Genomic DNA, 18,905 nt, shown 5'->3' with positions numbered 1-18,905 from the left:
AGGTGACAATGAAAAAATCTCAGCTGTAACTTACCTCCTTTTGACCTGTGAACACTCCTTACCTACTCTATGCCTGGCACTGTGTTAGGCGCTGTGACAGTGATGGATAATGAAAGGTCCCTGCCCTCGAGGACCTCAGGGTTGAGCAGCAGAGATAGAAGACAGTAAGCCAGCAGCTCTAACAGTGTGGGCAGCCCTCTCCTAACCTGTGCACAGGGTAGCTCTGCAGAGGGAGTGATTAGATTTGCTTCAGGGTGTCAGGCCCTCAGAGAAAGGCTGAGCCCAGAAAACTCAGGAGGAGTTCTGGGCAGAGGAGGAAGGCAGGGGTTGTGCCTTTCAGGCAGAGGGAACGGAAGCAGCAAGGGTCTATCTAGATCAAGGGTTGGTGAACTTTCTCTGTAAGGGGCCTGCTAGGAAATATTTTAGGCTTTGCAGGCTTGTGGAGTCGCTGTTTCAACTGCTTATCTGTGTCGTCAGAGCAGGAAAGTAGCCCTAGGCAAATGTGTGAATGAATGGACATGGCTCCATTCCAATAAAACTTTATTTACAAAATTGGCAGCAGTGGGGCTGTAGTTTGCCAACTCCTGGTCTAGAGGAAGGATCTTTGGAGAACCTTTAATCTGATGGTTCCTCATCTTTTCAAGAATTAGGATTACTTGGCACTTGCTGTCTCCTATGCCTAGAAGGCTCCTCTTAGTGCTCTTCTAGACAACCCCGATGGCCTGCTGCTTCTCTTCATTCAGGGCTCTGGGTCACCGCCATCTTTTAGCTACTCGCCTACAGTAGCACACGCACCTCTGGTATGTTCCATCACTTTTCATTGCTTTCATTTTCAGTACAGCACCTGTACTAAAACTCTTTTTTATATTAATTGTTAATCTGTTTATTTTCTGTCTTCCTACTGGAATGTAAGCTTCATGTCTTATTCTCTGTTAAATTCAGTGGTGTGCTGGGGCGCATCGTGCTCATCTCTTCCCAGCTCTAGCTCTGTGTTCAGTGTTGTTACATGGTAGTGTCAAATCAGCTGTGATGGAAATATTTACATGGTGGAAGTCAGCCCCGTGGAAATCAGGTTTGGGGTAGTTTTTTGTTTTTGTGTGGTTTTTGTTTTGTTGTTGTTGTTGTTGTCGTTGCAAGCTGGCTTACTAGCAAATCACTAGCTATCCCCTGTACCTAGAATAATAACCTCCACAAAGCGCAGTGCTCAGTGAATACTTGTTTTTTGAGTATCTGTTGATTGAGAAAATAGATATGCACATACAGATACAAAGTCTTTTGCAATTATTGTTGCTACACAGGGAGCTCATGGCTGTCAGGTCAGTAACTGCTCATGTCATCTGTCACCTGCATGTGACCAATGGCCAGGACATCACTTCCTTTTTACCCCTCAGGGCAGATTCTGGGGGCCATGATGACAATCTCCAGTCTTAAGCCCTCTGTTCTGCAAGGTACTCTTTTTCCTGGGTCCACTGCAGTCTGCTGAGTGAAGGCAAGGCCTCAGTCTGACGTCTCTTTTACTAAACAAAATGCATTTTTAATGAATTCCTCTAACTCAGTGTGGTTGTAATTTTTGCAATGTGTTCCAAATCCCAGATAAGTTCAGTCTTCTTTCAAATGTCTTACTGCACCCCGTTTCTGATTTGTCTGGGTCTTTGATGTGATGTAAATATGCCCTAGTCTATACCTTTTAGCTGTGATCTGGTCAGAGATATATCTGTTTATGAACAGTCTTCAACCCTAATAGTCTCATTTTGAAATCGGCAGCAGTATGAGGCCCCAGAAGCACTTGACAAGAATCACATTTAACAGCCTCTTCTATCTTCGTTCCTTTAAGTGGCAACATTAAACCTTCATACTGAGGCCCCCTTTCTAGGCCCACAGAGACTGATTAAAAACCCCATCAAATTACTCTCACAATTCACGTTGCACATGTACAAAGAGCTGCATTTTCAAGATGACTGGTAAACGGTCTTTTTATTTCCCTGTCCTAAGTACACACTAAGACACAGCGGAGTGAACTTGAATTGAGAGGGCCATCTGGCTGCTCCCAGAGCTTTCCAGGGCATGAAGGCTGGAGAGGACCTTGCATTGTCCTGCAGGCTGCCTTAGCTTTGGTAGAGGCTCCTAAGCTCCACAGCTGTTCTGATGTGGAGTTATTCTCCTTCTCCCTGTTTGCTTCTGTCCACGATAGAAAACTCGCACCTTTCTTCAGGCAGCCTGTTCTCTCTTTGAATCCAGTTCACAGAAGATTCTTTTTTACCTGCCTCCCTGTAACTTCCACCCACTGGCCCTAGTTCTATCCCCGTGGAGTCACTCGGAACACATTGGCTTCTTACTTCTGTTTGCTGTTAAGAAAGTGAGGGCAACTCTCACATCCCTGGAGTCCTCCCTTCTCCAGGCTGCATATTTGACTGTTCATTCAGCTGTTCCTCACATGGCAGTCCTTTGTGCCGTTCTATTTGGCTCCCTTTTCTTCCGGATGTGTGCAAGTTTTGCCATTGTCTTTCTTAAAGTGACCAGATGGTGCAGAGAATAGCTAAGACCACAGGCTCTTCAGCTAGAAGTACCTCTTACTTTACTAGTTCTCTGACTTTGGGATAGTGAGGTAGCTTCTCTGACTTTCCATAATCCCATCGGAAAAATGAGAGAAAAGTACCTTACACATTCAGTTATTGTGCGTATTAAATAAAAATATCATCAGGGGAGAGTGCCTGGTACAAAGGAGATGATACAAATATAGCCATCGTTATTGTAATAAGTACTATTAATTCTCTAGATATGGCTTCCATCACAACCTTTGGATCACTGTTGTATTTTTCATTTTTATTATTGACCTTAGACAAGATATCTTCCCTCTGATATTTTTGTTTTGAGGGATATCTTCCCTCAGGTATTTTTGTTTTTGTTTTTATCTTTGACATAGATGAAGAAGGATATTTTGATGAAGGGGAGTGTTAGATTCCAAGGTTTTTTCCAATCCTAAAATTCATTTTATTTTCTGCCATCCAGTGGTCATCCTGAGATGTATGATCAGGTCCCCATAGTTCCACCTTTCCCCCGGTCTCTAGTACATACCAAGGTAACTATTCCACTACACTACATGTTACCCAGGCAGAAAAGTCTAGATAGCTCTTACAGATCACAGCTCTCCTGAGTGGCTTTGAATTCAGACCTCTGTTGAAATTGCCATGTCATCCTGAAGGGAAGCCGTATTGAGCATGAGTTCTTATCCTTTACCTACTTTCTTGCCCAACCTCTTTGAGAATTAAATTTCTAATTTGCTTTGTGGCTGTATTTATCATTAAATTTTTTATTGTAGAATGGTTTTAAATGTACAGAAAAGTTAAGCTATTACAGAGCTCCCATATAAACTATATACCCAGTTTCCCATGTTAACATCTTACATTAGTTTGGTATATTTATGAAAATTTACAAATCACTATTGATACATCATGAATAACTAAAGACTATAATATTCAGATTTCCTTAGTTTTTACCTACTGTTCTTTTTTAGTTCCAGGATCCCATTTAGAATACCACATTACATTTAGTTGTCATATCTCTTTAGACTCTCTTGGCTGTGCCATTTTCTTAGATTTTGCTTGTTTTTGATGACCTTGACAATTTAAGTGTTCCTAGTCAGCTGTTTTGGAGAATGTCCTTTAGTTGGTATTTGTCTGGTGTTTTTCTCATGATCAGACTGGGGTTATGAATTTTGGGAATGATCAGAGGTAAGGTGCCATTCTCATCGCATCATATCGAAGGTATCTGTTATATCAGCATGATTTATGACTGTTGATAGTAACCTTGATCACCTTGCTGAGGTAGTGTTCTGTTTATCAGGTTTCTCTGCTATAAAATTACTCCATCCCTTCCCTCTTTTCCTATTGCACTTTTTGGAAGAAAGTCACTATACACAATCAATGGAAGTTTATTTTTTGTTTACCTAACTGTCCAAAGTGAGTATGTCTCATGGCTATTGTCTTTTTTCTGTCAGTTATTCAGAGGCCCACATTCTTCTTTTTTGTTGACATCCCCTAGGGCTTTGTCATCTAAATCTAGCCAGCATTAAGAGAATGTTTGCTTTTAAAAGCCTCGGCCTGAAAATGGCACACATCACTTCCACTTACATTCCATATGACACTCATTCATCTGCCAAACCTAACTGCAAGGGAGGCTAGGACATATGGTCTAGCTGGGTGCCCAGGAAAAAGAGGAAATGGATTTGGGAGAAAAGCTAGCAGCATTTGCCACACCATTTTAGAGTACAAAAGATAACTAACCAAATCCCTGCCACCTCACCATCTAATAATATAGCCATCACTTCATAGAAAAAGAAAAATAATAGAACATTATCTTAGAATCAAGAAGAGTCATATAAATTGGAAAATATCCATTGTTTGTCTGGAATGCCCTTTCTCTCTTTTTTCCCTCCCCCCTTTTGTATATTAAAATGCCACTTACTCTTCAAGTGATGGATGAGGTGCTTTCACCCAATCTTAATACAGAATTAGTCCCTTATTTCTTGGTTCCATCATGCCACTCTGCATCTATCCCTTATTTGACACCTACCCCACATTAGTCTTATATATAAATATGTTTCATGCATTAGACTTAGTGGTCCCTGAGAACAGCACAGGATTTATTCATCTCTTAGATCCCCAAGCATTGTCTGACAAATAAAAAGCATATTTGCCGAGTGCCTCCAGGATTTTTGATGTACCAAAAAGGGTTCTCATTTTTTTTAAGCATTTCCTTTAAAATACAACAAAACAGGGATCCCTGGGTGGCGCAGCGGTTTGGCGCCTGCCTTTGGCCCAGGGCACGATCCTGGAGACCTGGGATCGAATCCCACGTCGGGCTCCCTGCATGGAGCCTGCTTCTCCCTCTGCCTGTGTCTCTGCCTCTCTGTCTCTCTCTCTCTGTGTGACTATCATGAATAAATAAATAAAATCTTTAAAAAAAAAATAAAATAAAATAAAATAAAATAAAATAAAATAAAATAAAATAAAATAAAATACAACAAAACATGTCCTCCCCCCATCCCCATTATAAAAGTGATCCACTCTTATGATAGCCAAACCTCCATGAAGGAGATACTCTTGATCTGAGCCCAGAAAGGTTGGTAGGGTTTGATAGGTGGCAATCAGGGTACAGGCAGGCCTGGCTTTCTATGACACATCCTAGGTTCATGGCATTTGTTCAATAGATGGTCAAGTCTCCTTTGAAACATCTTGAGTGCAAGGCATTTGCTTTCATAGATCATCACATAATTAAAACTCAGACTCTCAGCTTGTCTGGCAGTGCTTTTGGGCAGCCAGGGATGGTATAAAAGCTGATGCTCATTATCTTGAACAGGAGTTACCAATCTGAATTCCCTGGGCCCCAACAGGAGGATAGCTTCACCATAGCAAAAGAAGTGTTTAATTACAGCTACAGAAAGAAGAGCCTGAAAAAAAACAAACAATCTTTTGTGGGCATTAGTGACTTAGTTGCCATGCATCTCATTACCAACCAAAAAAATAACTTCTTAAAGTGATCTTATCAAGCTTATTAGATTAAAATATCATTATAAGATAGTTGCCCCTTTCATTCTATTCTTTTCTATCCTCTATCCTAGCCCACTGTTTATTTTAATGACTTACAAACTTAGTTAATATTTCACTAAAACAGAAATCAGAAGGCATCTGGTATTCATCATTGAAAACAGACCTTAATTAGGATTTATATTCTTACAGATTTCAGTTCATACTTATCACCTATATTTATTCATCGAAACTCTCAGTGGTGATAGTTAGAATGTGAATTATTTTTCCCTTTATACAGGTATGACCACTGAGCTTCAAAAGTAAAATGACTTCCTCAGGACCACATGACAGTTGTTCAAAGCTGGGTCCTTTGACTGCCTATATTTAATGAAGTGTGCCATATTAGCACCTACCTGCCAATTAGTTAGTCTCATGGCAGAGCCACGTATGTTCTTCTTATTTCCCCTGATTATAAAAGTGATCCACAGTTATGGTGGCCACGCTTCCTTGGAGAAGGTGATCATGAGCTGAGCCTTGAAAAGTTGGTAGGGAGGGTTTGATAGATGGTGATAGCGGTACAGGATATTATTTTACAGTGATCTTAGCTAGCTGTGTGTCCTCTAGTACATCATATGGGGTGGGCCCATTGGGCCCATGGAGACAGCACACTGAACATGAATCCATTCTTTGATTTCTGCCACTGCTCAGGGCAGAGGATTCTAATGTGTCAATAGATGCTTATGGAAGGGACCTCAAGATATTTTCATTTAACTTCTAGATAGTATTGATAAAGAAATTAAGGCCCACAAAGTAAATAAATTGAACTTATTTAACATGCATGTATAACATATAGTTATCAGTCAGAATGCTTAATTTACAGTTCAGTTCTTTTTGTTCAGAACCCTGCTTTCTTATTCTCAGTTTCCTTGGCATCTTTTCTGGTTCTTTGAGTTGCTTTGAAGAAGACATGTTTATATAGAGATTGCCTCATATTCCTGAATATATGTAATCAAATCATATGTGAAAAAGTTTAACCACAGACATAGGTTGTAGAGAGCAGGTCCATTTCCAGATAGTTAAATGCACTGAATCCTTAACTAGAATTCTTATTTAGAATTAATAGCCATCAATAAATGTGTTTGGTTTAACACACTGTATCTAGTATGTTGCCTGACCAAAAAAAAAAAAAAAAGGTTAAGAGTAAATATTGGTTGAATAAATGGGTGAAGGAATGAAATTGACTATCAGGTAAAATTTGGTGATTGTCCTTTTGAGGGTAGTGTGTTGTTATTTCAGTGATGCATTAGAATAGTGTAATTTTTTTTAAGATTTTATTTATTTATTCATGAGAGACACAGAGAGAGGCAGAGACACAGGCAGAGGGAAAAGCAGGCTCCTCACAGGGAGCCTGATGTGGGACTCAATGCCTGGACTCGGGATCACGCCCTGAGCCAAAGGCAGATGCTCAACCGCTGAGCCACCCAGGCGTCCCAGAATAGTGTAATTTTTGCCCAGTACTGAGGTAGAGATAAAAATGGTAGTGATGTTATAGAAACTGAATTGTTGCTGGCAGCCAGCACCACAAAGCTTTAAATATTTATGTTAGCTGATGTATAAAAATCCAAATGTGGTATACAAAGTTCGGTTTGGTGGTGTTAGTGTGAAGAGAGTTTTTAAAAGGTAAGGACCACTCCTAGTTTGAAATACTTAGAGAAATATGCATGAATTTCTTTCTTTCTTTATTTTTGTACTGGAAAAATGACTTTTGTAGTGCTGGGGCTCCTCTCTGGTGAGGTATTTATTGAAAGTGAAATCTGTTTTCATATACTTTTTAGTCACATCTCATGGCCGTGGGGGTTTTGCTTTTTCCTGTGGTTCTCATACAAGCCATTCCTTTCTTTCTAGCTGAAGTGGAGCAGAATTTTGAAACCCAGGAGTTTATAATGAATAGTTAGCAATGAGCAGAAGTACAAGTCTTTCAGGACCTGATTTTGACTGCTGGAAGCTTAGGAATTATAGTGGCAGTTTGGTCTAAATAGTGATTCTGGAATGGGACCATAAACTTGGCGGCATCTTGCAGTCAGACACTAGACGCATGAGGGATGGAAATAATTTACTTTTTAAGAATGCCTCTGTATTTTCCTGATGATAATTAGTTTTATCTAGTTATATTTGGTTTATTGCTGCATAGTATTATGACTCTGCCTCTGGAAGGAAAAAAGAAGAATAAAGATATGTTATTGAAATATCCCCTTTCCAAACATTTATTTCAATATTTAAGCCATTGGCATTTGTGAGTTTATTTAGAGAATTTTTGGACAATTTGCATGTGTTTTTTTATAAACAAAATAAGAATTTGAATAATCATTTCATTTTGTTTTGCAGAACCCCAGCTGAAGGGAATTGTGACAAGGTTATTCAGCCAGCAGGGATATTTCCTGCAGATGCACCCAGATGGTACCATTGACGGGACCAAGGACGAAAATAGTGACTACAGTAAGGAACATTAGCTTCCTGAAATACCATTATGATCAAATGTATGGCCCAATGTATCTTAGACTTAAGACATGGGCAGGCTGCCTTTTGAACTATTTAACTGCTAGTAAGCTTATGTCTTGTCTTTTATCCTTTTTGCTATAATTCCCTATAGTTAAAGAGGCAATTGGGGAAGGTAACCTACTAAATGAGAAGGTAGGAGGCTTGAAGGAGTTACAAATAGTCAATGGATAAAAAAATTCTCCCATCCCAGGGTTTGTAGTCAATATGTATTCACAGGAACAAGGCAGACTTTCCAGCGCAAGATGTTGTTTTAATCCTAGAACCAAATGAGAAACATGTTATAATAATTTTCAGAACATTGTTTCTGGCACATCAAAATTACTTCTTAAGGTAAACATTGAATACATACATATGTATATTACATGTGATTTCATTTTGATTGAGGACAAAATTATTGATTTTAAAATAAAAATATATATTTTTTATTTTATATTGATTTAGAAAGAAAAATAGTATGATGATATTTTGGTAATAACAGGATAATAAAGACTAGTAGACCTGAAATTTTATTTGTTTTTTAAACAAAATGCCAAATATTCAAAGTTTATTAATAATGTCCCTGGAATTATTTTTAACTAATTTAAGTATGGAGGTAACAAGTTTAATAACTAACTAAACTCAAATCAAGATGTAACAAAGTATATTTGCAGTTCAGAAGAATTTTGAATACAAGTTTCAGAGCCACTACCTTCCTGAGGGTACATATATGTCCCACTGAGTTGTCTTCTGACTGGATATGATTTTGAGGTCGGTGTGACAATCTACTAAACTGCATGAGATAATCTAAGAAGCCTTATATTTTAGGTGAAATAGAAGTTAGATTAAAATGAAAGATTCGAGGGAAGATCTGCAATTCTTAAAGTGTGAAAATTTGCTTGTCTACCCCTTTTAAGTCATTCTTTGTTCACTGAATATTACACTTCACAAAATATGAATTACAATACAGAAAAGATCTTATTATGAAAATTTGCAGCTATTTCCCACATAGCTGATTAGCCTATTGTGGTTTGCATTGTTGTTTTGTGTTTATAAGAATGCATTCTCTTAAAAAAAATTCTTTCTTTCTTTCTTTCTTTCTTTCTTTCTTTCTTTCTTTCTTTCTTTCTTTCTTTCCTTTCTTTCTTTCTTCTTTCTTTCTTTCTTTCTTTCTTTCTTTCTTTCTTTTTTTCTTTCTTTCTTTCTTCTTTCTTCTTTTGAATGCATTCTTTAAATGATTCATATTTACAACAGATTACAGAAGAATGAGCATGTCTTAATTTCCATGTAAGATTTTCAAGTATTGCCATTGCCGTCTGTACCTGCATGTAGATTTAGTGAGGCTGCAAGTATTGATGGAAAGAATCAGGGAGATTGCTTAGTTGTGTCACCTGCACTGTCCGGAGGTATCCTTTGATCTCAGTTTCTTTTTCTATAAAATGAGGTGGCTGGAGATAACAATATATATTTTTTTAGAATTCAATTAGCCAACATATAGTACATCATTAGTCTCATATGTAGTATTCAACAATGTATGCGTACTTGGGTGACATACTTGGGTGGCGATAATAATATTAATGTCTTCTGTCAGCACCATCCATCCAACATTTTAAAAAGGTGAAATATTACAAATTGAGGAAGATAGATTCAATCCCCAAATAAGTGGAATAGTCATATTCAGTTCCACATGATGCAGCCATAACCCAGACAGCTATGTTGCCAGATGTATGACATTTATCATGGGTTTGTGCTCAAAGGGCAGGGGCAAAAGTGGGTTCAATGGACAAAAATCCTTCATTCACCATTACATAGAAAGATAACTGAAAAATACTCTCTCTGCAGATGCTAGATCAATGTCTGGCGTAAATTCATACCTGCTACATGTATATACACATACACTTATACACGTGTATATGTACGAATATATATGCCTATGCATATATAGGCATAATGGCATTATGCATAACACACATATTGAGGGTGGTGCATTTTGTCAAATACTTTTAGAAACTGAATTCATACATTCAAAGTATCTTATTTTTATTTTTTAAATTATTATTTTTTAAAAATATTTTATTTATTCATGAGAGACAAAGAGAGAAAGGCAGAGACATAGGCAGAGGAAGAAGTAGGCTTCCTGCAGGGAGCCCTATGTGGGACTCGATCCCAGAACCCTGGGATTATGACCTGAGACAAAGGTGTGACACTCAACTGCTGAGCCACCCTAAAATATCTTATTTTTAAAAGATAAACAACTTGCACACACTTTTTGATATATTGGTTTTAAAAGTAGTTTAGATATACAAACATACAACTAGGATAAATCTATCTGGATGCTCAACCCCTGGCTTAAAATTTAGTTAAAAAATATCAGTATATTTCCCACTGTGTGCTTTCCCAGATGGAGTTCCACTATCACACGTAACAGCTATCCTGAATTTAGCATTGTTTATTTCCATGCAGTTTTAAAAATACATTTTTCATATATGTATACTTAAACCATTTGTAATACCATTTTGCATGTTTTTAAACTTTTTACAAATGAGAGCATTTCTGTATATAACTTCTGTGTACTTTTCCTCCATAATATTATGGTTTTGATGTGCATATGTGGTCGTATGATTGCTTTCTATCATTCATTTTCATTTCTGTAAACTATCTCTTTGCATGAAAATACCCAAATATATTTACCCATTCTCTTTTTGGTGGATAATTATCATCTCTATTTTAAGGCAACACAACTATATTTCTTATAGATGTTGAAAAGACCTTCCCTAACCATCCTTTATAAAATGATACATCTTACGTTGATACTCTCTCTTCTGATATCCCCCACTTTTCTTGTATTCATAGCTCTTTTAAGCACTACACACACACACACACACACACACACACACACACACACACAGAGTTGTTACTTGTTTGTTTTTGATCCTCCCCTTCCTCCCAGGAGAATGTAAGTTCCATGAGGGGAGAAATTTTGTTTTGCTCTTTAGTGTATCTTTAGAATGATCCCTAGTACATAGTAAGTACTCAACAATGGAATAAATGGAATGAATGGAATAAGTAAATGAATATCCTCCTGTGCATTTGTAAAAAGTTTCTCTGAGTCATTGCTAAATACTCTACCCACCCAAATATTATTTTAACTTTTTCTTCTGAAATAATTTTAGAAAATTTACAAAGTAATACAGGATATTTCTATATACTTTCCATCTAGTTTCTCTCATGATATCATTTTATGTACAACAGTAAAATTATCATTGCCAGGAAATTAACAATGGTATAGTACTATTGACTGAGCTGTAGACTTAATTCAGATTTTACCAGTTTTTCAATTAATGTACTTTCTTCTGATTCCCCCCTCACCACATATTTTCATTGAACATTTTCCAATGCAAGCAATTTTTATTTATACTTTTTCTTAGTGGGGATAAAGGGTAAAAATATCAGAAGGATTTGAATTCTACTCATTTTTTTTAATAGGAAATTATAAACCTCTAAGATGTGAAAATGACTTTTCTTTCTCTACTTTGTGTGGGCAGGAGTAAAAGCATTTGATTGTTTGAAAAAAAAATCTTGTTACTATGAGCATCTGTCAGAATTGTGCTGTTCGGTTCACTAGACATCATTAGGTCCAACCAACCTTACCATGGTATCTTGCATTGAATTGATAAAGACACCTGTTCTTTTGTTCATGAAGAAAAGACTAATTACATGTAATTGAGTACAAAAACAAATGGGTTTGTCAGCAGCAACAGATAAGAATCTCTGCAAATGTAATGATAACAAAAGATACAAAACTGTGTTGGAACACTGGCACAAAAAAGACAATTGCAGTTTGGAGAGTATTAATAGGAATATTTTACATAAAATTAGAAAGGTAATTATTCTGCTCTACTAGTTGCCATAGGAGAAGATGCATTTGAAGAGGTCAAACATGCTGGGGTGGAAACAATTAAGATTTTATAACCGAATGCATTGTTCTCTTTCCCTCTGAATAAAATATATGAACAATGATTTGAACATGAAATGAACTGCCTGATAAATTAGTACAATGGTGAAACTGGAGATATTCAAGCAGATGCTGTACCGGCCTTTGTAGGGAGTTTTACAAGAAAACCCTGTTGGTGTGGGAAGGGAGAAGAAGGTGGTTGGGGTAGTTTCAGAGCTCAGTGACTTTTAAAGTCTCCTTCAGTCCTGAGATTATTTTTTTTTTAATTTTTAATCAAGATTTTTAATTTTAATTCCCATTTAATTAATATCCAGGGTTATATTAGTTTCAGTGTACAATATAGTGATTCAACAATTCTATACATTATTCAGTGCTCATCATGATAAGTGTGCTCTTTAATCCTCATCACCTATATCACCTACCCCACCACCCCATAACTATCAGTTTGTTCTCTATAGTTGAGTCAATTTCTTGGTTTGTCTATCTCTCTCTCTTTTTCCATTTGTTATTTTATTTCTTAAATTCCACATATGAATGAAATCACATGCTATTTGCCTTTCTCTGACTAACTTATTTTGAAGCATTATACTTTCTAGCTTCATCCATGTTGTTGTAAATGGCAAGATTTCATTCTTTTTTTTTGTGACTGAATAATATCCCATTGTATGTATGTACCACATCTTCTTTATCCATTCATCTATTGGTGCACATTTAATTGTGCCAGTTTTTGGGTTGTTTTCTGGGTTACTTACACTAAAGGGAGTGTTAACTAGTTGTATCCATGGGATGAGGTGAGCCCCGGTCCTCCTACTCTGCCATCTTCCCTGGGAGTCCCAGTCCTGAGATTCCTTCAACAATTATTTTGAATAGGTAAGATAAGTATATAATACAAAACCACAAATGTGCAAAAGGTATACAGTTGAGAAAGAGCAAAACAATCCCTGCCAGCCAGGAACTGGCATGGCACTCCAGCAGGCCTTGGTGTACTTCTGTTGAATATACACAATTTCACAGAACACCAAATCAGACAAGGCCACTGTGATTGTGGTGGATCATGACAAAAACAAGACCACTTAATCATGTCTGAACATAGACAAAAAGAAGAATGTTGTCCAAATTACAAAATGATCAAATATTTCTCTATCCTGGCTTATATGAGTGGTGCTTATTAATTCACCAAACACTGCTTTAACTTTGTTCTTCTTGTCTTATAGATAATATTTATTAACATATGCAATCATAGAATGACAGTCACTTCTTTAGAGCATCCAATTGAAGGTAAATCTACATTTCTTTGAGCCCTACCTAAAATTCTCTAACTCAAGACCAAATGCTCTAACCCCTTCTACTGAGATCCCAGCTCTGTCATCGAGTGTATTTTTCCACCTTGCCATGAGTCATTAAACCCAACTTTGTTCAATCATAGGTATGTTTCTTTCCCTGGGAGACACTGACATAGTCAAAAGCAATTTTTTGTTCTCCTCTCTGCCCCCTGGCCACATTTCTTGGTGTTCTTCTGGATGTAGTCTGTGCATTTATCAACATATACCATGCAGTGTATCTATATCATCTCTCTCTCCGTTATCTAACACTTGTTCAGTACCTTTTTAAACTTATATTGTTGTATCTATGAGATTTTTCCATATTAGTACATATTTACACGGAATAATTTATTTAACCTAATTCTCTGTTGAAGGCTATTTCAGTTCTTTCTTATATTTTCTAATGCGAACAACACTATAAAGAATATCCTGGTTCATAAGTAATTTGCATGTGTACAAGTGTACTTATGGGACAGATACTTAGAAGTAGAATTCTGGTTAAGGGTATATGCTTTTTTAATTTTGAAAGATATCTCTCTGCTCTCTGTCATATAAATTTACATTGAGGTTGTCTATTTCCTTATGTTCTAGTCAGCACAGTGTGTTATCAAACTTCTGGTTCTTTGTTACCTAGAGACATAAGTATTATTTGTCTTATTATGACATCGGTTGAGCACTTGTTCATGTATTTTAAGAACCATCTTCACTTCTTTTTCTATAAAATGTCTATTTATATCTGTTTCTATGAAATGTCTTTTAATTTGTAGGAAATCTATTTATATTTTTAAAAATTAGCTCTTTATTATATGTGTTGTAGATTTTTACTCATTTTGTTTCTTGTCTCTGAATTTTTTTGGCCATGCTTTATTTATTTTATTTTATTATGAATATACTTTTACGCCCTCAGCTTTTCTTTGCCATTTAAAAAGGTTTTATTCATTACAAGATTATGTTTTAGACAATCTTCCATGCTTTGTCATAATAAATTAGTTTGACTTTTGTGCTTAATATTTAATTAATATGGAATCTGTTTCTTGAGATCTTTTGATTTAGACCTCTAATATTTTATATTCCTAACTACTGATTGCAAGTACACACACAATGTATTCTGAGTTTCATAAATTCAACTGGAAACTGAAAAATGTAGTCATCCAATTATGTTTTCTATACAATACCAAACATATGATGTTTTAATACCACCAGCCACAAGTATATAGACACAGCCAAAGCCAACAGAAGCTCTGTATTGCTAAACTATCAACAAAAACCTGATCCACATGGTTAGTTAGGAAAAATTATCAAGGACATAGGGATGCTGGGAAGAATTATAAAGAGGTTACTCCCTGACCAGGAACCTTCCTGGACAAGGAGTTCATCTTTTACATCTACTCAAGCATATACATTATAGTTCGCATGGGAATGTAAGGGCTATATTATATCCAATGATAGGGATATTATTTTCTTCTACTATCATCTATCCTTTAAGAATATGTCATCAATTTGTATGTGTGAAATCACACCTATAAGCTGGATGAAAAGAAAAAGAAATGTATGTGTTATCCTGCTGATTTTCTTTAAACAAGATTATTTACATAATCTTAAGCAAAGTACATATAATGTTACTCTTACAGTGGCATATTTTTTCTATATCAAAATTAATATTTATCCTCAGCTTATGAATGTAGTTACTTCACTTGATTTTTTAATAAAGAAAATACCTTTTGATTTTAATAGCTAGAAGAAGAGTGATGAACATTTGTTAGAAATTTGTTTTTGTTGACTATGTTTTAGTTTTAAAGAGTATGCCTCCAGATAATATTTGTGGAAAGCATGAACAAGAACAAATTATTTCCTTGAATAGTTTACCCACTCGCATTAAATAATCAGGGAATGACTTTCTAAACTTTTTGTAACCTTGGCCTCTTTCCTTCTTATTAGTCTTGTATTTCTTTTTGATCCTAAGTCTTCTGTCCTCATGTGTCCCTCTAGTCAGTGAAGGAAAACATGAACTGTTTGAAATTATCCTTCTTCCTTGTTGCTTCGTGACTGTTTATGGGCATTTTTATAGGCAGTATGCATAGTTTAAGAATCTTATGGGAGCTACTTAACCAAGTGTATTCCTAGAAAAAGCTGATGGCTGAGATTATCTTTAATCTCTTTGTGGCTCTGAAAGGTGACCAGTATGTTGACCTTGAGCAAATCATAACATTTCTCAGATTTACACAATCTCTGATTATACAAAATGAGACAAACAGAGATTTTAGAAGCCTTTCCATTCTCATATGGAAGGGAATGTGTGCTCAGAAAAACTGACTGGCAGCTTCCATTTCCCTAAATACCATTTGTTCTGAAAGGTATGTTACCAGCAGGAAATCCTCTTCAATTTACAAATCCCTATGTGGTATCTTCAAGGTGTGTATAAAGATCTGGAGAGTCATGCATGTAAATGATAGAATCAGAATTTTCATCTGGGCTATCTGAGTTAAAATTCTGTACCTTTGGGTTAGTTTTCTAACCTCTTCACATCATAATTCCCTCATTTGTTTAGTGGGAATGATGATAGAACTTACATCATAGGATTTTTGTGCAGATGAAATGGGTTGATTCATGAAAAGTACTTAAAATCGTGCCTAAAACACAGTAGTTCCCAATAAATGTCAGTTGTTGCTATTATCATTATCATCATCATCTTCATCTGCATGGATGAGAGAGTACTTGTTTGCAAGGAGTTCACAGACAGCAGCCATTTCGATAAGTATAATCCCTAATTGTGGCAGCTAATGTTACCTGAAAGTGTGGAAGTGCTGAGCTAGGAGGTACTGAAGAGTACTCTAAGTCAGTGGTTTAGACAGTGTGTACTCCCTAGACCAGCATCAGCATCATCTAGATACATTCTTGAGCCTCACACTAGACATACTGAATTAGAACTCTGGGCTGTGGCTCAGCAATCTCTGTTTTGACAAGCCCTCTAGGTGATTCTGATGCACTGCAGTAGCAATGACTGGTAGCTCTCCTCTGCCCCCAGGATTTGGATTCACATTTGCTGATTAAGGCAATCTCTGTCTTGGAACTGCTACACCTAGCTCTTCTGGTACCTGATTCCTAATGTAATAGGGAAAGCATGATGAAATTCAGACTTTGTAGTATCTCAAACATGTGTGGAGTTGGTTACATTTTTTTAAGCTTTCTAGAAGCCTCATTTAAAAATATTTTAATTCCAGTATATTTAATGTACAATGGATGAATGGATAAAGAAGATTTAGCATGTGTGTGTGTGTGTGCGCGCGCACACGTGCACTCGTGTGTGTGTGTGTACACACAGTGGAATGTTATATTTGATTTATACATGGAGAGAAAGCTCAATTCTAAACAGATGTATGATCAAACATAGGTTTGAGGGAATTATACGAATGATATAAGTAAGCCTATGTCTTGGACATTTTACACATGCTAATACATTTGCTTGGAATTACCAATCTTATTCAGTGGCTTCTCTGGTAAACCACTCTTATCCTTTAGAACCCTTTAGAACTCTTATCTCCTTTATGTGAAGCCTTCTCCAGCTTTCCACAAACAGTTGCCACCTTTACACAGCACCCCCCACTAACTCACTTCACCTGACTGTGTTTGAACCTTGTGTGTACATTTATAGCAGCACAAGTCACATTAAATTGCAGTTCCTTATCTGCATTTGTGTTTCCCCTCTGAGTGTGATGTCCTTATTTGCCCTTCTCTGGAGCACAGCAATGGACATTTTCCAAGATCTCATGGCAGATATGTTTCATTTAGCTGGCACACCTCACAGGGGAAAAGGAAAAAAATGAATGTATTCAAACAATGGATGTACCTGCTTTCCCTTACATTTTCCTCCTACCTACCTAAGCCTTGAAGAGTTTTGAGTTTAGGATACCTCTTACTCAATGCTGTGAAATCAGAATGACTTCAATACAGCTTCAATGGAAGAGTATAAACCACTTATATATCACTAATTGTAAGTCAAAGTGGCTTGGACTGGGACTGTGAGTCAGATAACCTGGTTTGCAGTCCAGGTCCTGTCCTCATTTAGCTGCATGTTCTTGTTTAAGCTTCTGTACTCTGTAAAATGAGGTGTTTGGAAAAGAGTAACTCCCATATCCCTAAAAGATCTAAACTTTGAAAGCCTGTAAATTGGAAATGATTTTTGGTTTTATGTTTAAAAAACTTAAAATTTTCCCTTTAAACACATCATTAAAAAGGCAAAATTTTAAGAGTGGATAGTATAATAATTTGTGCAATGAATTTGAAAACTATAGTAAATTCACTCTGCCTTCAAAATATAACAGAATCTGACCACTTTGCAATACCCCTGTTTACCACAATGTAGACCAAGTTGCTCTCATCTTTCGACTTTTATGATAGCCTTCTGACTGATCCTGTCACTTACTGCTTTCCCTCTTCAGTCTGTTTTCCACACAACAGCTAGAGTGACCCAGTGACCATGGGTCTTCTCTGTTCAGTCTCTTTCACTACACATCATTAAGGGTAAAAGCCAAATTTACTTTATGACCAATCTCGGTCATACCTCTTGACTGCTTGCTTTCCTTTCTTTTGACTAGTCTTCTTGCTGTTCCTCAAACACAGCAACCATGCTCTTTCCAGAAGCCCTTGGTACCAGCATTCAATGTTTTCATAGCATTTTCTTCCTCCAAATATCTAAATAGCCCCTTTGCTCCTCATCTTTATTCCTTTACTCAAAAGTCAAGCCTTTTCACATGAAAGCCTTTTCTGGTTAATCTATACTTTTTCAAATCCTGTCTTCAATACTTCATTCTCCCTTGGCAACTTGATTTTCTTCTTCCTTGAGAACACTTGCCACTGTCTTATATACTTATTTATCTTATGTTGCTTCTCCACTAAAATTCCCATTCCCCATATATGCTACAGTACTTCGTCATTCATACTTGCTTATGTTATTTTTTTCACTAATTATAACATCCTCTAAAAATAAGATCAACTGCTTCTTGTCTCTGAAAACTTTTTCTGATTTCTTTAACTAGAAGTCCTGCTTTTTCTTCCGCATACGCTCTACATCTCTTAAGAAATTTATACAGTTTCATCTGTATGTATTTATTATGTATGTAACTTACTTCCTTTAGGTTATAAGTGCCTTGAGGTCATTGACTGCATCTGATTTATCTCTGTGTTGGCATGTAATAAGGCCTTAATAATGAGTAATGGCTTAATAATGGATATGGATAGGTTAATTTATAGTAATAATAGTATAATCACACTACCATTTAAATTGAAAAGCTTAATTAGAATAAAAGCTCCACAGAGACAGGGAGCTTTGTCTGCATTTTGGACTGCTGTATCTTCAGCATCCAGAATCGTGCGTGGCACATATTAGGTTGTCAGCATTCGTTGAATAAATGAATGCAAGTGAATTCTCAGAACAACCCCATCAAATATGAATATGACTTCGTTGAACAACACCCAGCTTGAAGGATTAATGCAAATTGAATCACGTTGGCATTTTGTTTTGAGAATGACAGACAATTTAAGAGACTTCAAAGGATGGATAAGGAA

General features: G+C 36.6%; 1 protein-coding gene across 4 annotated transcripts in view; it reads left to right on the top strand.

The window, feature by feature from the left end:
• FGF12 (fibroblast growth factor 12) overlaps window positions 1-18,905 on the top strand; it is a 543,009-nt gene that overhangs the window by 326,358 nt on the left and 197,746 nt on the right. For all 4 annotated transcript variants that reach the window (XM_038583706.1, XM_038583707.1, XM_038583705.1 and 1 more), the window contains one exon: window positions 7,914-8,024. In XM_038583706.1, coding sequence (XP_038439634.1) covers window positions 7,914-8,024 — 111 coding nt within the window. The remainder of the gene's footprint in view (window positions 1-7,913; window positions 8,025-18,905) is intronic.

This window comes from Canis lupus, chromosome 34 (assembly GCF_011100685.1).
Source record: "Canis lupus familiaris isolate Mischka breed German Shepherd chromosome 34, alternate assembly UU_Cfam_GSD_1.0, whole genome shotgun sequence".
Classification (NCBI taxonomy): Eukaryota; Metazoa; Chordata; class Mammalia; order Carnivora; family Canidae; genus Canis; species Canis lupus.
The sequence above is the reverse complement of the archived record's forward strand: the minus strand, read 5'-3'. Positions and strand labels throughout refer to the sequence as shown.